The sequence below is a fragment of the Polypterus senegalus genome, chromosome 12 (assembly GCF_016835505.1).
Source record: "Polypterus senegalus isolate Bchr_013 chromosome 12, ASM1683550v1, whole genome shotgun sequence".
Lineage (NCBI taxonomy): Eukaryota > Metazoa > Chordata > Cladistia > Polypteriformes > Polypteridae > Polypterus > Polypterus senegalus.
In genome coordinates, this window is record NC_053165.1 from 9813446 (window position 1) to 9833196 (window position 19751).

The window sequence follows — 19751 nt, forward strand, 5'->3', positions numbered from 1 at the left end:
GGAAAGTGAAGGATTTTGATAACTGATGCAGCCATTCCCTTGAATAACTAATGCCAAGAATAAGGATGGCAATGTTTTTGGTCCACAAATCAAGACACGTCATCAATGATGAGCGGTTTGAAGATCTACTAGTGCAGGGGTGGGTCCTGGAGAGCCGTAGTGGCTGCAGGTTTTTGTTCCAACCCAGTTTCTTAATGAGAAAACAATTATTGCTTAAGTGACACTTTGATACTTCATTTTAGTGGTCTCACTTGTTAAGGTTCCCCACCCTCAATTGCTTATTTAAGTCTTGAACAGCTGCACTGTTTTAATGGCTCATTATTAGCAATAAGACGTAAATGACAAAGCAGCCAGCAGTTCTCCATCTAGTTTGTTTTCATTTAAATCTCTGTGTGTTCATCATGCACTGTTTGATTTAATAAAACACATAATAGAAAAATGTGACAGATTGATAATTATTCGTTTTAGGCTTCAAATCATTTGGATGATATCCTTGGTGAGTAAAAAAATCTACGCTATAAGAACCTTACACTGCCAACTAATAAGCCATAAAATTAAATAAAGTCTGAGACTGGCAAGGATTGGTTTCTAATTACGTAATTGGGTTGGAATGAAAACCTGTAGCCACTGCAGCCCTCCAGGATCGACGTTGCCCACCCCTGTACTAGCGGGGTTAGATGAAACTCCACGTAAGGCATTCAAAGATATTGCTGAAAATTTTCCTGGCAACTACCAATGCTACAGAACAAAGTACTGCTACAACTTGACATCGAACATTAGAATTCTAAATACTTTTCGCATAAAAAAAGGGAAGGGTTTCCTATTATGTTTTGCATTCTAAAACTTGGAAACACTAAATCCTTCATCATCTCAAACTTGAGCCGACAAGTCAAACTTCTGTTATTAAGAAAATGTATCCTGGATGTTGAAAACCTGACTCATATTCTGTACCACTCAAAATGACTGACCACCGCTTTTACACTTTTGGCTTTAATGCTTTTTTCTGTCTTGTCAGCACGTTACCTCTTCCTCAGTTAATCCAAAGGCAGCCTTAAAATTAAAGATTTCCAAGGATTCCAAGTCAATAGCCTTGTTAATCGCTTCTCCATGTACCACAATCCTAAACAGTGAGAAGAGCAAGAAAAAAGAGAAAGTTTAGGGCTTTATGCTGGAAGCACGAATGCCCCAGCTGGAGGTGGGGAGGGGAACGGGACACAGTTTCTGTAAATTCGCACACACTTTGGCTCACACATTATCTTTCATAAATAAATGAATGCTATTTATTTTTAATATTAGTGTTTTACTTGCCCATACTGCACAGCAGTTTTCTAGCATGTTGGGGTCTGATTATTGTACTCTACACAAACAGCCACAGATGCTGAGTTAGCCATCAGAGTCTCCAAATCATATACTGTACATGCTGCTCCCACCCCAAATCAAAGCTGATCGGTTGGCACATTTTTAGACCTGACTGCTATTGCTTGGTATGATGGACACTTTAATAAAGATGAGCAGAATTATTCTGACGACCACTAAGCTCTGAAAGGTACCTGTCATAAGCACAGTTTGTAGTTTCTTTTACAGATGTGTCCATGTTGTCATCAATGAGCCACACAAAGCTGGTGTCACTTCTCAGGCGAATGTTTTTCCAGTCCTTTTTGGGTACATAGCCACAATCCGCATTGAAATCACCCATGAATATGAAATTCTGCTGAGAGGAACGGAGGACAATTATGGTAATTCAATTCAATTTAATTCATCTTACACCATTTGGATTGGCATACAAACTGAAAAAGTCTGCCAGGGAGCCATGTTTGTATGGACTGCTGAATGCTCTCCTGTCCTTTCTAATAGCCACTTTGGGGCTTTAAACACACTGACACATTCATTTAAAAGTCAAATCTTATTCTTGCTGCTTTCATTATTTTAGAGACAAACATTAGCCTTTTCTCATTTTGGATGTATCATGGCAGTCTGACTCTCATGGATATATATATATATTTATATGATGATTCCAGGCATTAAATAGTCAAATAGGTAGCCCAAGATCACGGAGACACAACTGGAAACTTGTTAAGGGCAGATTTTGCACACATTCTTGAAAGTTTTTCTTCACATTTACATTTATTTTCTTGACAAGTGCTTTTATCCAAAGCAACTTACAAAGAACCATAGAAACATGGAATAAATTACAATGTAGTATTGTGGAGTGCAATAATAATAATAATTATACAAGGCGCCTTTCTAAGCACTGTAGGACACCGAAACAAACAAATAAAAAAAAAACACATTATAAACAAAACTTAAAACATCAGAAAATACAGAAAATATTAAAATTAAAACCAAACAAAGCCACTGTAATCATAGAGAAAAAGCCATTTTAAACAGATGGGTTTTAAGTTTACATCTGAAGGTTGAAAATGATCGATATTTCTAACCTCAGTAGGTAGTGAGTTCCAATGCTCCGCTCCCCGTGGTGGTTAGACGGGCAAGAGGGACGGTCAGATGGATGGAGGAAGAGGATGTATGGTTACAGAAGGGAATGGCAATATGAAGAAAGTCAGACAGATATGGAGGGGCGAGGTTATGAATGGCCTTAAATGTTAACAGCAGAATTTAAAAATCAATTCGAAACTTAATCAGGAGCCAATGAAGCTGCTGCAAAACCGGAGTAATATGGTGAATAGATGAGGTTCGAGTAATGATGAGGGCAGCAGAATTCTGGACCAGCAGAAGCTTATGGAGTGATTTATTAGGGAGACCAAAGAGGAGTGAATTGTAGTAGTCCAGACGAGAAGTAACCAGACTGTGAACAAGAATGGTGGTGGTATGGGGAGTGAGGGAAGTTTCGGATGCGATTAACATTACGTAGGTGGAAGTAAGCAGACCGGGTGATGTTATTAATGTGAGATTGGAAAGATAGAGTCCTGTCAAGGATGACACCCAGACTCTTGACCTGAGGTGAAGGGGAAACAAAGGAGTTATCAATAGCAAGTGAAAGATTATCGGCTTTGGATAATGATGACCTTGTACCAATAAGGAGAATCACAGTTTTGTCACTGTTTAACTTAAGAAAATTTGAAGAAAACCAGCATTTAATTTCAGCAATGCAGTCAATGAGCAAAGATGGTGGAAAAAAAGAGGTGCGTTTACTAGCCAGGTAGAGCTGGGTATCATCAGCATAACAGTGAAAATTAATGTTATATTCACAAAAGATATTGCCAAGGGGAAGAAGGTAAAGTGTAGGACTTGAGACCTACAGATCTCAACTTGATGTTATTTTCAACAATCTTGGTGAATAGGAAGGACAAGCCTGTTGGGCTGAATGGCCTGTTCTCCTCGAAACGGTTCTAATATCCAGCCATTGAGCTACTGTAACAATATCTCCCCCTTTTTCCTTTGCTGACGACATAAGTTTGTTCTTAAGGTCGGCACTGTTCCGATATCTTCCACCTCATCTTCTTTATAAATTTCTTTGGCTCTATTCCTCTCCCATTGAAGCCAGTTAAAGGTCTACATTGGACTCTTTGTAAGGCATCTTTGCAGGCCCCTACCAATATTCTCAATCTGGAAGTGTGATTTTTTTTTTTTCCCTTGGAAAAATTTCCAGCAAAATAAATTTTTAGGGTCAGTTTTTTTTTTTTGTGTGAATCAAAATTTGCTTGTTTCGTTCATGACGGCAAAAGAGAATTACAAAAAGAAAGTGAAAGAAAATGGGAAAAAACTGTCCTCTCACCTCGGAGCTCCAGCGCTGTTTCACATTCAAATAGACATCATAGAGTTCATCAATTTCACGCACTGAGGTTTCAGGTGTAGTGTGCAAAGGAATTATTATAAATTCCTTAACAGCTTAAAGAAAAATAAATAAATAAATAAATAAATGATTTGTTTTACACAGCATCTTTCATTCCAAAACACCACCACAAAATGCACACAATACAAAGATTGATTGAAATTCATCTTCATTGTACTTTCACCCTCAAAGTTTGACCAACAAGCTTTATTTAGCACCAATAATGGTGTACTGCACGGGAATGTGCAGTGAATACCCTTGACTTGAGCATTCCTAGTTTTCCTCCTCTTTCTCTGTGCTTTTATCATTTGTTTGCTCAGAGGTTGATGCGCTTGTTCCTTCCTGAGTAGCTCCTCTTTTCTCCACCCTAGTGGCCCGCTTCTTCTCTTCTTTTGTCGGCATCTTTTCAAGATAAATCTGATTAAGTCAGTTTTTGTGTTGCAATTACTTAGTACATTTTCCTTAATTTTTCTCTTAAGATGGCACTTAAGTCTTCAATCTGCCTCAAGAATGATTTAAGATATGAAGAGGCAGGGGAAGTGACGTCAAATGAGGCGGGGAACGAGAACAGCGCCCGTACACATGCGCCACACTGCCGCCCTGCTGGCCACTACCGAGAGTCGATTCTACAATAAAATAAAATTAAAATAAAAAGGGGAATAACCTTGGAGGTCAATCATCACCAAAAGCGGATAGTAGACGTCACGTAGTATATGTGTACCAAATTTCAGGTCAATATTTCAAACGGTTTGCGAGCTACGGGCTATTTATAATCCTGGACAGACAAACGGACAGCCACGGTAGCGTATCCTTCTATATAAAAGCAGTCGGGATTGTCCTTCTGTCCCATGAGTGCTACGCAGGCGCGGAGTTTCACACACACCCCGTCCATTTGCAATGTACGATGGGATTTGTAGTTTCGTTTTTCCAGGTAAAAGATGATTTTCTACTCCAGACTGTGCGATATCTTCTTCTTCTTTCTTACTATATAAAAGCGGTCGGGATTGTCCTTCCGTCTCGTGAGAGGAAAGCGTAGCGGTATTCCGCTTATCACAGACTTACTACTTGCAGTACGAAGCGACATGATGTGAGCAGAGTTCTGGTGCTCCCATCGTCCTTGCTTTTTGTGCGATCGCTGGAAAAATAGACAAAATTATGTCTCTGGAAATAATTAATGTTGATGGAGTACAAATGCCTCACCGCGTAGTTAATATCAGGGGGTTCAAAAGGGCAACCTCAATATAGAAAAAAAGTTTCAATTTCATCACAAAAATAACAAAAACTACGAGTATTAAAGTAATACTAGAAAAAAAGTTTACATTTCATCACAAAAATAACAAAAATTACGAGTATTAAAGTAATACCGCTCAAATGCAATATAACCAAATTAATGAGTTTGTATAAAATATCAAATTAATCTACATATTGAATTGCCTTAAGAAGTGGTCAACTTAAAAGTCGGTCGCCTTAAAAGGCGGGTCAGCCTAGTTATATATAAAAAAGATAATAAGTACACATATATGTATATAGCACACCTCTCTGTCATTGCCGTCTTCAATTGCTATACTGGTAGTTATGGTCTAGGAGGCAAAGTGAGGTTTGCACTGCTTTATCGTCTAATATGTGGTCTTAAGCTGCTTCACCTACCCCTGCACCAGCCATATGCAGACAACAGAGAAACAATAACACTTCACAGTTGTGATTTGGAAGATGCTTTGGGTAAAGTATTTGCTAAATAAATGGAAATGAAAATAACTACCAAAGCTGCCATTTTCTTCTCATTAAAGGATTATGAGCATGAAATTTCTGTGCCCGTCATTAAGTGGGAAATAGTAAACCTCTGACCACCATCACAAAGTGAATTTCTGGATGTAATAGGAGTCGTGTAGTATGGACATGGTCAGTCCTTTAAAAATATGGAGGCCCTTAGAGGCCTCACAAGTTGGAGAACAAAAGATGGTGTTGGGTACAATTCCAGTCATATAAGCAGGATGGATTCAAAACAAGAAAAGGTGATTAGGGAATGGCATTTGAAAAGTGACCGTTCTCAAGCCATAGCTGGAATCGCCACCAAACTGCATAGGTTTTGGAAACCAATTTCTCAATCAGGCCGGTCCTTTCACTAGTATGGGATCAGCGCTGAATGACTGCAGGAATCTCGGGATGGATGCTGCTCAGTTGGCATTTGAGCTAAGAGCAGAAAATGGCGTCTCAGTGCAACATCAAGTTTCAGTAAAGAAAAGTTTGACTTTAACTAGCATGTATGTGTCTATAGCCTACCAGAGTTTTCCTGCCTTCTTAGAAAAGATGAGCGGTTGCAAAGTAACTCAAGTGTGGTAATTGGTAAGGTGACCAATCTCACAATCTAGGAAATCCATGAATTATAGTCATTGTTTTTCTGCATAAAAAGGAGTCATTTGAAGTGATGAGCCTCACATCAGAGGACTACAGAGCATTGACCACTGGAAGGGGACCAGGAGAAAATCTGGGGCAAGCTGGATTGATGATCTTTTTCTTTGTCTTAGCAGGACTTGACTCCTGGGAGGATGAGGACTGAGCATTAGTACAACTGTGATGAGAACAAGCCATTCAGCCCATTAAGCTCATCCATCTGATTCACCTGGATTGTCCAAATCAAATCAACTTGAGATCTGAAGGTCCCTCTCTTACCACACTACTGGGTAATTTATTCCATGTGTCTGTGGTTCTCCGCATGAAGAAAAACTAGTATTTATGCAAGTGTACTAATTTCTTTAATAACTGAAACACTTTAAACATGTCATCTCTTAATCGTTGTTTGATTAAACTGAAAAGGTTCAACTCCTTCAATCTCTTCCTTTTTCTCATACGTTTCAGTCATGAATCAGCCTGGCCTCTCTTCTCTGGACTTTCTCCGGTTGCTGTTATGTCTGTTTTGTAGCCCAGAAGGTAAAAATGCACACACTGCTCCAGGGAAGGCCTCACAAGTGTGATATAATAACTTAAGCATAACCTCCATTGACTTGTACTCTACACATTGTGCTATACTGTATAACCTAACATCACATTAGCCTTCTTGATTGCTTCTGTGCACTGCTGTGATACAAATAGTGGCGAGTCCACTACAACTCCTAGACCACGGCTTGGGGAAGGAAAATCTTGTTATTGTAGTCCACACCAGACAAAGTTGTGCAAAAACTGACATGATAGGATAATTAACATCAAAATTGACCACATATTAGGAAGAAATTAATCGACAGATATTAAAGCATGTCATTCTGCACATCATCTTACATTATGTACAGGGTACAGTGAATCTCTTACTTACATGTGCTAAATCAATATGCTCGGTTATGCCTAACCTCCAGATAGATAGATAGATAGATACTTTATTAATCCCAATTTACGTCTATAATGAAATCTTGACAGAACATTGTGTTTACTAAGATATTGAAATACATATTAGTTAATTCAGTTTTCAGTTCCCAATGTCATGAAGGCTGGAAAAATATGACATAATTTAAAAAAGATCTTTTCACACCTGTTTTGGGAGAATCGAACCAAACCACAAATGGCTCCCGTGAAAAGACGTCTTCATCTCCAGTCTGCTGATCTGGGTACTGATAAATCTCTTTTACCGATACCACGCTTTGCCTATAGATAGCAGTAAAGAAAAAAAGAATAATAATTTCAACACTTACATCTTCTAAATCTGCAGGTTCAAGCGTAGCCTCATCTACCTCAAGAGAACTGAACCTTCAAGTAGGATCAGCTTTTGAAAGCACAATCATGCATACACAAAATCAAATCACCGATGTCAGGCCACTGAAAGTGAACAATTATAACAGCATGCTCTTCTTTGGGATGTGGGTGGAAAGTAGAGCACCGAGACAGAAAGAACACACAAACTCCATACAAACAGGAGCACTAACCACTCCGCTACATAAAACAAATTCCTATACTCAAAAGTAATTTTTAATAATTGCAGCATTGCAGGATATGAGAGTTAAATTAATACCTTTTTATACCCATAAGTCTCTCAACAAGACACACTTATCCATGTATGGGGAATCCGCAATCACCCAGCTTGTTGACTGTTATTAAGAATTTCATGGTGTAGCTCACTGGCGGACAAAGTTAATCAAATAGATAGATAGATAGATAGATAGATAGATAGATAGATAGATAGATAGATAGATAGATAGATAGATAGATAGATAGATACTTTATTAATCCCAAGGGGAAATTCACATAATATAGTATAATATATAATAATAAGAATAAATAAACTAACATTGTAGGAGTTCCTCTGTCACATGGCCTATAATACACACTCAGGGCCAGATTAAGACCTTTACAGGCCCTAAACACTAAAAAGATTTTGGTGCCCTCCAACCTCTATTATTACTATTTTATTATTGCATATATATATATATATATATATATATATATATATATATATATATATATATATATATATATATATACACAATATGTATGTAATTGTATGTATTTAATGTGAGAGCCCCTTTTTGTGGAAGCTGGTTCAGCTGCACCATTTGCAGTTTTGGTCCATGGTAAATCTAGTAATGGAACATTACTGTGGTGCCCCCCTTCCCTTGATGTCCTAAGCATGTGCTTATTTTGCTTAATGGTTAATCCTGAACCCTCTTGCTTTTGCTAAAACTGACCCTTTTTTGTCAACAACATTTTCTGAAGAGAATAAGAGAAATACTAAAAAAAACAGGATGCACAAAATTACATTATACATTAACAAATAATTAGATAGATATTTATTTTAGTATAGTAGGCAGAATCAGATAGATAGATAGATAGATAGATAGATAGATAGATAGATAGATAGATAGATAGATAGATAGATAGATAGATAGATACTTTAGTATAGTAGGCAGGATTAGACAGACAGACATCAAACTGGGCTAGATTATGGTGTGAGGAGGGGAGAAACGTGGGAAGGGAGGAGATGCAGATTTGAACGGATCGAAGGAAAATTGATGACAGTGCTATCTCAAAATTGAAAAAGATGTCTCAAATCTAACCTCTCATATTGGCAAGCATATGGAAAGTCTTAAGAGAGAAAAAAGGTGTGCAGGTGGCCAACTCACTAACGTTGTCCAAGCGTCAGGGTGAGTCATTTCTACCCTTTTTTCCCCCCTCAGCATTGATAGCGTTCATCAATACTTCCCTTGGTTTAAGTTTCAACTGCAATGCAGATCGACCATTCCTCCTGACTTCTTCCTCATTGCCAGTTTTAATTTTGGCGCTTCGATCCTTTATTGGCTACCAGCTTGGAACAGCTTCTGATGGACCTTTCCAGATCCCACCCATGAAGGGCAATGCTGTCAATCACTGCCTCGCGGCTCACAGTCCTGAACTATGAAAGGCTCCTCCACTTGAAACTGTGTGGAAGCCCCCCAGCAGTGACAAGCAGCACACAAAAAAAATAGACAAGATACAATACAATACACATAAGTATATGGCAATAATATTTTACTTATGTGGCACTCCTACAAGACATACACACACGCAAACACAGAGCAAAGGTACTGAAGCTACAGCCTAGGGCAAGAGATAGCAAACATTTTAAAATTATTAATCACCTGTCTTTGAGGTACTGTGGCTAGTGTATTTATAATTGTTCTGACCCTCCAAAATTGTGCAGGAAGAAAAGGGAAGTACCAGAAAATAAAATGTAGTTGAGAACAAAGCATGGGTCACTGGACAAAACTAAAGTTATCAAGCCTATCTTTTGCCTTACAAAAGAGGATATTCAAAAAGGATTGTTAATTTGTGTGACCAGGTATCTCACAATTTTATTGGAAGTAGTACCCCGGAGACCATAAAATCTCGGCTCCAAATTTTTGAAAACACTGGGTGAATAGGACTAGATACTGTGGATTAAGATAAAAGACATGTTTTTGTCAAAATGTTCTCTTCTGTTCAACGCAGCTTTGTGGAAAGTTGTCCATGTGTCAGAGTAATAAACATTTTGGCCTTTTTTCACATCTCTCTCTCTATAAAATCCAATGTCTGTCTGTCTGTCTGTCTGATTTTCACGAAAGGACTACCTAACGGATTTAGATTGGGTGTTACTCTAGAATTTGCTTGAACATTCCTGTTGATTTTGCGACTTCTCTCATCGTGCCAAGTGTCAATAGTTTGCTTGCGGTCCCAATTTATTTGTGTGAATCCGAGAGAGACGCAGCGAACTGAGGGGAGGGTAAGGGGTTGGGCCCTCCTCACTTACATGCCAGCCCTGGGGTGTGTACCATACCTCTGCTTAGCTAGCAAATGAGAGAACTACTTAAAGGATTTAGATCTTTGTTTTTCTAAAATTTGCTTGAACATTCCGGTTTATTTTACAACATCTCTCATTGAGCCAAGAATCGTAGTTCGCTTGCAGGAGCGATATATTAAGTAATATGAGACAGAGGCCAAGGGGAGGGGGAAGCATGACGTCAGGAGTAGGGAGCCGGGCAGGCCCCTCCCCACTGTCCTGTTTCACTACTACATAGGCGGAGCCACAGGGGAGGGTTAGCAAGACATAAAACAGAAAGCAATCTCCTGCCTGGATGTTCATTGTGCCTCTATGCACTATATACTGTAAGTGTTTGGCTAGTGCAAAAGTAATGAAAGCACACAATCCAGTGTAAGCACACTACTGTACCTGTAAATAAAGGCGTACTGTTCCTTGTATGTCTTTCTCCCGAGTCTTTCACTGATGATGTGGTTATATTCATCCTTTTTGCCCTTGAATTGACTGTCGAAATAAAAAGAGCAGGAAATTACGACAATTGGCCCAGCATGCCAATAACCAAGAGCACCGTGCCAAGAAAGCTTGGGAGTTTTCCTCATTATTCATTTGGGAATGCAACATGCGTGTTTAAGGCCTGAAGGCGACAGGGCATGAAAAGCATACAAATTAGAAATATACTTTGGATTATTTCATGTTTAAGCAATACTGTCAGAAAGGCATTGTCAACTGTACACTTTATCAGTAGGACCACCAGATTCTCTCTCTGAAAGAAAACAGGCTAGCCCCTCTAGGGGAAATGGGAGATTATTGGATTGTGGATTTTACAATGCTTTATATAAACACATTTACACTGATTATACACACAAGAATAAAACCAAACAAACTGAGTCTTCAAAGCCTTTCATTTAATAAAGTATACTGCTCAAAAGAATTAAAGGAACACTTTTTAATCGGCGTATAACATAAAGTCAATGAAACTTGTGGGATATTAATCTGGTCAGTTAAGTAGCAGAGGGGGTTGTTAATCAGTTTCAGCTGCTGTGGTGTTAATGAAATTAACAACAGATGCACTAGAGGGGCAACAATGAGATGACCCCCAAAACAGGAATGGTTTAACAGGTGGAGGCCACTGACATTTTTCCCTCCTCATCTTTTCCGACTGTTTCTTCACTAGCTTTGCATTTGGCTACAGTCAGTGTCACTACTGGTAGCATGAGGCGATACCTGGACCCTACAGAGGTTGCACAGGTAGTCCAACTTCTCCAGGATGGCACATCAATACGTGTCATTGCCAGAAGGTTTGCTGTGTCTCCCTGCACAGTCTCAAGGGCATGGAGGAGATTCTAGGAGACAAGCAGTTACTCTAGGAGAGCTGGAGAGGGCCATAGAAGGTCCAGAACCCATCAGCAGGACCAGTATCTCCTCCTTTGGGCAAGGAGGAACAGGATGAGCACTGTCAGAGCCCTACAAAATGACCTCCAGCAGGCCACTGGTGTGAATGTCTCTGACTAAACAACCAGAAAGACTTCATGAGGGTGACCCAAGGGCCCCATGTCGTCTAATAGGCCCTGAGCTCACTGCCCAGCAGCATGCAGCTCGATTGGCATTCGCCACAGGATACCAGAATTGGTAGATGCACCACTGGTGCCCTGTGCTTTTTACAGATGAGAGCAGGTTCACCCTGAGCACGTGACAGAAGTGAAAGGGTCTGGAGAAGCCATGGAGAACATTATGCTCCCTGTAACATCATTCAGCATGAGCAGTTTGGTGGTGGGTTAATGATTGTCTGGGGAGGCATATCCATGGAGGGTCACACAGACCGCTACAGGCTTGACAAAGGCACCTTGGCTGCCATTAGGTATCAGGATGAAATCCTTGGACCCATTGTCAGACCCTATGCTGGTACAGTGGCTCCTGGTGCACGACAATTCCTGGCCTCATGTGGTGAGAGTATGCAGGCAGTTCCTGGAGGATGAAGGAGTTGATACCATTGACTGGCCACCACACTTTCCTGACCTAAATCCAATAGAACACCTCTGGGACATTATGTTTTGGTCCATCCAATGCCACCAGGTTGCACCTCAGACTGTCCAGGAGCTCAGTGATGCCCTGGTCCAGATCTGGGAGGAGATCCCCCACAACACCATCTGTCATCTCATTAGAAGCATGCACCGATGTTGTCAGGCATGTATACAAGAACACAGCGGCCATACAAAGTGCTACGTACAATTTGGAGTTGCTGCAATTCAATTTGGGCAAAATGGACTCGCCTGCCACATCATTTTTTCACTCTGATTTTTGGGGCGTCTTTGAATTCAGGGCTCTGTAGGTTGATCATTTTCATTTCCATCAAACGATGTGGCATCCTTTCGTTCCTAACACATTACCCAGTCTATATCAGTATAGATATCCAGGAGGATTTCGTTTTCCCATTGAGATCTGATGTGTTTTCAAAGTGTTCCTTTAATTTTTTTGAGCAGTTTACTTTATTAATTGTGTATTTTAAACAACACCTTATATATACACTGGCTTGCTATGTCTCAGTGCTATCTACGACCACTTGACACGACTTGCAAATACGATAAGTAAGTTGAATTAGAAAGCCTCATACAGCCACCAGTACTGCCCGCTATGAGTTCTGGTCTACCTGGCACATTTATTTAAGTGTCTATGTTTTTTAGTATTGATATGCTGGTTAAAACCTCTGTGTTCACCATCGGTAACAGAACATTTACCTCCACATGTTTGCCATATCAGTTTGTTGTCCTCGAAATATCAATACCAAAAAAAACAAAAAAGACACCAAAAAGATAAGTGTGCCAGGTGACCCAAGACTTGAAAAAGACAGAGTTTGTGCAAGTGTAGGGTTGTGCGCATATCATTCATCAGCATAAACTGAATACGATCAGATTGGTTGTTTAGGGCTTATCTTCTTTAAATTTAATACGCTACCATGGCTGTCCATTTGTCTGTATAGGATTTTAAATCGCCTGTTGCTCGCAAACCGTTTGACCTATTGACCTGAAATCGGGTACACATATACTACGTGACGTCTACCATTCACTTTTGGGGTGATGATTTTTATTCCTCTTTTTATTTTTATTTTATTGTAGAATCAACTCTCGGCCAGCAGGGCGGCCATGTGGCACATGCGTACGGGCGTCGTTCTCATCCCTACCACCTTCGCCGTCACTTCCCCTACCTCTTCATATCTTAAATCATTCTTGCGCCAGCAAGTAATTGCAACACAAACACGGACTTACTCAGTTTTAACGTGAAAAGATGCCGATGTAAGAAGAGAAGAATCGGGCCGCTAGGGTGGAGAAAAGAAGAGCCGCTCAGGAAGCAGCAAGCGCATCAACCTTTGAACAAATGAATGCTCAACAGACAGAGAAAGAGAATGAAAACTAGGAATACTCAAGTCAAGTGGATTCACTGCACGTTATCGTTCAGTCCGCCGTTACTGGTTTATTTATAAACCGTGTGAAAGTGGTTGTACATAGCATTGTAACATAGCAAGCAAGCACACAAGTTGTTGTTTCAAGAACTCATGTAATAAACTCCCTTATTATCTGAGTGGCTTTGAAGGCTGGTATTGTGTGTCTTTATTCTTTAGAGTTGTCATGTGTACGTGCAGTGTAAATGCATCTGTATAAAACACTGTAAACCCGTGACACCCCCCAGTCTCTGCTCCCCAATAACTCCTCACTTGCCCAGAGTGGATGTCCCATATTGTTTCAGGGTGAATCTGGTCGCTCTAAGTAATGCACTCTCTAAAATATAACAATCTGCACAGGACTCTCCGTGGATGTATAGCAGAACAGGCTAAATTAATTTAAGGTAATAAAACTGTTGACAAGTCAAATGAGATAACTGTTATGCCTGATTTATCTTAATTCTCATTAAATACCACATGTTTACAGTACACATAACATATTTCAGTTCATTATTAGCCATTACACAACAAAGACAACTGTTGTCTCCATCTTTAACACAAAGCCTAGTGGGTGGTCAGCATTAAGAGACTTTCACCAAGCTATGCCTTTTGAACATGCATGGACAAGCTGAAGTCAGAGCTCAGTTTTCATTTTCATAAAAGGAAATTATGAGATATTCATGAAAGCAGCATAAGCACCCAAGCAGGTTAAAACCTGACACAGGGTGAATTAAGGTCCAGGTGCTGTCACAAAACAGTTATATCACTCGCTTCAAGTTCACGATCAAATTTATTGCCATCTGTACGTCATACAGTGAAATTCTTAGTTTCATGTCTCCCACAGACTGTGGTTTATGGTGGTTTGGCACCAGCACTAAATTACCTCTATAGCACTAGACCGCAAGATGAGATACCTTACCTCCTACCAGATTATCACTTTGAGATACCTTGAATTGCATTTGTGATCTCTCAAAATGTCTACAGACTTGTTTTACGAGATCTTGAAATATATCTGTACTAATTATGGGTTACTGAGTGTAGATTGATGGGCAAAAATGGCAAAAGTATCACCCATCCATCTATTATCCAACCTGCTATATCCTAACTACAGGCTCACGGGGGTCTGCCGGAGCCAATCCCAGCCAACACAGGGCGCAAGGCAGGAAACAAACCCTGGGCATGGCGTGCACACACCAACACACACTAGGGACAATTTTCAATTGCCAATGCACCTAACCTGCGTGTTTTTAAACTGTGGGAGGAAACCCACGCAGACACGGGGAGAACATGCAAACTCCATGGAGGGAGGACCCGGGAAGCGAACCCGAGTCTCTTAACTGCGAGGCAGCAGCGCCATCACTGCACCACCATGTCCCCCCCCCGGCAAAAGTAGCAATTTAAGTGAAATCTACAACACCATAAAGTGAGCAGAATATAAAGTGGTCTGAACACTTTCTGAATCCACTGTTCTGAAATGCATTTGAGATACTTCAAAATGAGCAGAGTGTTATGTCACAGTATTTTGAAAAATGCATTTAACATATCCTGGAATAGACATGTTACCACATATCTGAAATGAATTTTAAGACGTCTTAAACGCCTTTTAAAGTATCTTAAAATGCACTTTCTAAAGGTTCATTCTACTTTGCAGAGTATGGATCTAAATAGAATCACTGGCACCATAAAATTGCATAGGCAAAAAAATGATTTCATGAAATAATCTGCCAGTGACGAACATGTCTTATAGCAGCTCGGCTTTGCCTGTCGTACCAGAGCTCATCCAAGCTTTTATTATCTGATTTCATCCTTACTTGCCTCATCATGTCAAAGCTAATTTCATATTCTTGCCTTACTACCACTACCCAAACATACCTCAGAAACTCAAGACAAAAAAACAAAGCAGGGATAGCACTGCCCATATTGTACCTGTTGAGCTGCTTCATAAGCTCCGGGAAAGCTTTGTTTCGCACATCTTTAATTTCCATCAAGAGCATAAGATCACATCGAGAAATGATCTGCAAAAGACACACCCATATTGTTATGTTTTAAATATTTCACGATTTAAAATACAGCCTGGCTGACAAAGACATCTCGAGCATACACCAGCAAATTGACAACTATGGAAGAAAAAGAAAGCTGCTGTAATTTACCAAATTATTAATTCTACCAAATGGTGAAAATGAACTTGCATACATGTATTTTATTTATTTACTGTATTGAGGATTTGCTCTGTTTTGTGTATTGTGTTGTATTGACTCCCTTCTCTTTGACACCCACTGCATGCCCAACCTACCTGGAAAGGGGTCTCTTTTTGAACTGCCTTTCCCGAGGCTTCTTCCATTTTTTCCCTACAAGGGTTCTTTTTTTTGAAGTTTTTCCTTGTCTTCCTAGAGAGAGTCAAGGCTGCTGTCAAGAGGCAGGGCCTGTTAAAGCCCATTGCGGCTATCCTTATATATAATTTGATACTATCCATATGTATGGTGCATCAATACCCCGTATGTATGGTCTTCGCATCAATACCTCGACTCAATACAAGTTAGAACCATGCAATGGGACTCTGCCTCTGTAGTTAGAACATAACGTGGCAAATGTGGACGCAGTATTGCATGATTGGCTAAGAATGTTCGAATGCTTCAGTGACGCCGCTGGGCGGCCGAGTATAGTAAGTCGGTGTTGGTTCGAGCAGTAAGTTCGGTTGGTTTTTGGAACGTTGTTTTTGGTGGGGCGTACTTTCCAGGACTAACATCGTCGACTGACTTAAACTCTTTCGACAGCTCCGGAACTGTAAGTAATTTAGAATGTATCGCCACTTACTTGGTACGTCGAAATCTATCTTTGGGCAGTTCGGTTTTGGCATCCGTTCTTCTGACATCCATTGGCAAACTGAGTAATGACGGCTGGGTATTAACAACGGTCATTGTGTAAATTTTAGCCGATCTCAGATCTAAAACGACCACGCCAACATAATTATTACTCCGACTCTGATAAGAGTCGTAAAATACGGTTTGTTTTGAAAATTTGTTTGCCGGAAAAAATTAAATGAGGTGCGCCAAAGAGCTGAGTTGACGTCTCGCAGCCCCGTTTAAACAGGAAGCTCTTCATTACATTGGCCGAAAAGGTCACAAATCAGTGCTATGATAACAAAATAATTTCAAGGACTTAAAAAAACAAATAATTCTTTGCAGAGAAAGTATGGATTCACAAACGCAGAATTTGTAGTCCCAGTTGCTATTACGAAAATAAATTGTATTGTTTTGTATATGCTTTGTGTTGTATGTTTTAAGGATATTTATGGAACTGGCTGGAGGTAGCAGAGTTAATTAAAGATGCTAAGATTTGCAATGGGTGTGACGAGGATGGACAGGATTAGAAATGAGGACATTAGAGGGTCAGGTCAAGTTGGATGGTTGGGAGACAAAGTCAGAGAGGAGAGATTGTGTTGGTTTGGACATGTGCAGAGGAGAGATGAGGGGTATAATGAGAGAAGGGTGCTAAGGATAGAGCTGCCAGGCAAGAGGAAAAGAGAGAAGGCCTAAGAGAAGGTTTATGGATGTGGTGAAAGAGGTGATGCAAGTGATGGGTGTGACAGAACAAGATGCAGAGGACAGAATGATATGGAAGATGATCCACTGTGGCAACCACTAATGGAAGCAGCCGAAAGAAGAAGAAGTCATATTTACTCTAAAGATTTTAATTACAAATACTGTGCGCAATTACATTCTAAAAGAACTGATTCCTGTACTATTGCTTTATGAGTTTTGATACTACTGGTGTGGACTTAATAGGCCTTCATACTGAAATAATGGAGATCGCCACAGACTAGATTAATAAGAAAAACAAACCAACAAATTAAGCCTAAGCCATCTGGCCACTCTAATAACACTGCCCTGTGTGGTGGCTGGTACACTTACCCCTTAACATCTCACTTTGTTTGCCACCCTTCTCTCCACAAACCTTTGGCCTGCCCTCCATTCCTCTGCAAGGCTGAGCCCTTGTCAAAAGCTTGACATTCCCTAGTTGACCAGAAAGGGTTTTAAACCTTCAGCCAGAAAAAAAAAATGAGTAACATTTTAGGCTTTCCTGCCAGCATTCAAAAGCCTGCAGATGCTCTTGAGGTGCTCTCCCAAATGACACGCGGCCTCCCCGAAAAGAGGCACATACTACGGAGTTAGACTGGGGAGTACCAGACTGCCTGTCCTCCCAAGCAACACTGCCCCATAGTGGCCAGGGGAACATTTACAGTATTAATAAACCCAGATTCATATACAGTATTGTCATATTACCACTAGTCTACCCATTACAATTGGTAAAGCTTTGTTTTGTTAAGGCTGTGAGAACATTTTTTTTTCAATAAATAAGGTCCCATACTACAGTATGCACAAATAAAGAATTGATGTTATAAAAATAATTTTCCCTGGGCTTTGGTATCCTTTGAGGTAAACTGTGGAACCTTCAGGACACTCCAGATTGCACAAAAGGCCAGCATATGGTCATGCAGCAGGTAGTAAGAGAGCAGACACAGAGAGGCATTGTAATGGTGTAATGCAGCAAGTATAACGGAGCCCCAGTAGCATTTTTGACATACTTCGGTTGAATAATTCACTGGGTAACAGTCTTTAATAAAGGTGTGTCAGAGAAAGGATGGAGAGCATCCTGCATTTGTGCAAGTCTTCACTATTCTTTATCGTGCAGCATAAGTACAGACTGGCTCACCTACTGTTGGCCTGTTCTGCTTCCCAGAAGTCCAATCCATTTACTTAAAGTTGATATGAAGAGGCAAGCAGGCAGGCTTGTAACACATTCCCTAATAAATTGGTGTTGTGACATGTCATATTTACACACAGAAAAAATCAGCATGGTAAAGTACAGAACAGTATTTATATTAAACAACCTGATCATGACTGTACAAAATCTCTTTAGCAAGCAAGAGTCAAGTTTTCTTGGATCTTCTTACCTTAACAATCACATCCAAATTCTCCGGCTTGGCAATTTTATTTTCTCCAAAAGACCTGATGTTGAAGGAGCAGATTTTAAGGGCTGCAGCCCCAGTGAAGGTAAGAAGTATGAAGATGTACCCAGACAACATAGTTAGGCACGTAAGATAAAGTTCCTGTATGTTCTGTCTCAACGAGTCTCTCCTTCTTATCTGGCTGCTTCCTAAGAAGAGCCAATTGCAGCTGCTTATGGGTGGAGAAAAAAAAAAAAAAAGCAGAGGTTTCATATTCCTGCCTGTGAAAAACAAAACAAAAAACTTTTCTTTTATAAACTATTGGAAACCTTGATCTCACTAAAAGCTCAGGAATAGTTAAGAAATATTTGTTATGATCAAATTTTATTAAACCAGAAAAAAAATGAACACAGCACAATAAAGAATATCTGAGTGGTTTTTTGTTTTTTTTTTTATACCCAGCTCAAGAAAAACAATAAAAAAAAAATCCATGAGATAAAAATGAAATGATAGAACAGATGTTACAATCATTAGAAACCCCCATCTTTCTTGGATCTTTGAGAAATCTCCTCCCCGCAGAGGGTTGAAAATGAAAGCGAGAGAAGGACTCGATGTAAATGATAAATTCCAGATCTGTCTCAACATGGAAAACAAATTCAGAATGGAAGATTCTGAACTGACAGCTTCAGCCTGTGCAAGTCAAACCTTGGTAACACTTGAAATTAGGTTCTCCCTATGTAGCAAGACATTAACAGCATCCTCATTTGGTCTTAATAACACTTACTGTACCAAGCATCAATAAAGTGGTCATTTATCTCTGTGCAGAGTGGCACTTCATTTTGGTAGCTTAAGTGGGTGATAATATTTCTCTCAGTATTGCATACTTCTGAATCCTTACTAATGCTTAATAAGACCAAATGAAGCTCTCATATTGACAAGTCATTTTATTAATCAATCACAAGCACTTAATATGCCACAGTACAAAGAGTTAAATAACCACTTTATTAATGCCTTGTAAGTGTAATTAAGCCCAAAAGAAGCCTTTGTTAATGTTTTGTTACATAACAGTATATGACTAAGAGATACATCACAGGTTACAGTACCTAATCTCAAATTTTACTCAAAGATGTACTGTTAAGCTATTTTTATTTCTGGAAGTTATGGACTCTTGGTGCTTTACATTACTTTTTAGGAAGTTATCATGTACCCTTATTTAGGAAGTTTAAATAACCTTTGTCTTTTAATGAGACTTCAAAGGTGTCTGTCACAATGCTACAGAAGAACAGCCTTATGAGCAGGACTGGCTTTACCATTTAAG

The 19751-nt window shown here is 39.8% G+C and overlaps 1 protein-coding gene across 2 annotated transcripts in view; it reads right to left on the minus strand.

The window, feature by feature from the left end:
- LOC120540803 (deoxyribonuclease gamma-like) overlaps positions 1-18635 on the minus strand; it is a 19410-nt gene extending 775 nt beyond the window's left edge. The window contains exons 1-7 of one of the 2 annotated variants that reach the window (XM_039771870.1): positions 18440-18635; positions 15412-15500; positions 10461-10553; positions 7314-7426; positions 3737-3849; positions 1551-1711; positions 1024-1120 (exon numbers count right to left, since the gene is read on the minus strand). In XM_039771870.1, coding sequence (XP_039627804.1) covers positions 1024-1120; positions 1551-1711; positions 3737-3849; positions 7314-7426; positions 10461-10553; positions 15412-15500; positions 18440-18571 — 798 coding nt within the window. In that variant the 5' untranslated portion in view covers positions 18572-18635. The remainder of the gene's footprint in view (positions 1-1023; positions 1121-1550; positions 1712-3736; positions 3850-7313; positions 7427-10460; positions 10554-15411; positions 15501-18439) is intronic. The other variant, XM_039771871.1, reaches the window with a different exon arrangement.
- Between the last annotated feature and the right edge of the window lie 1116 nt (positions 18636-19751).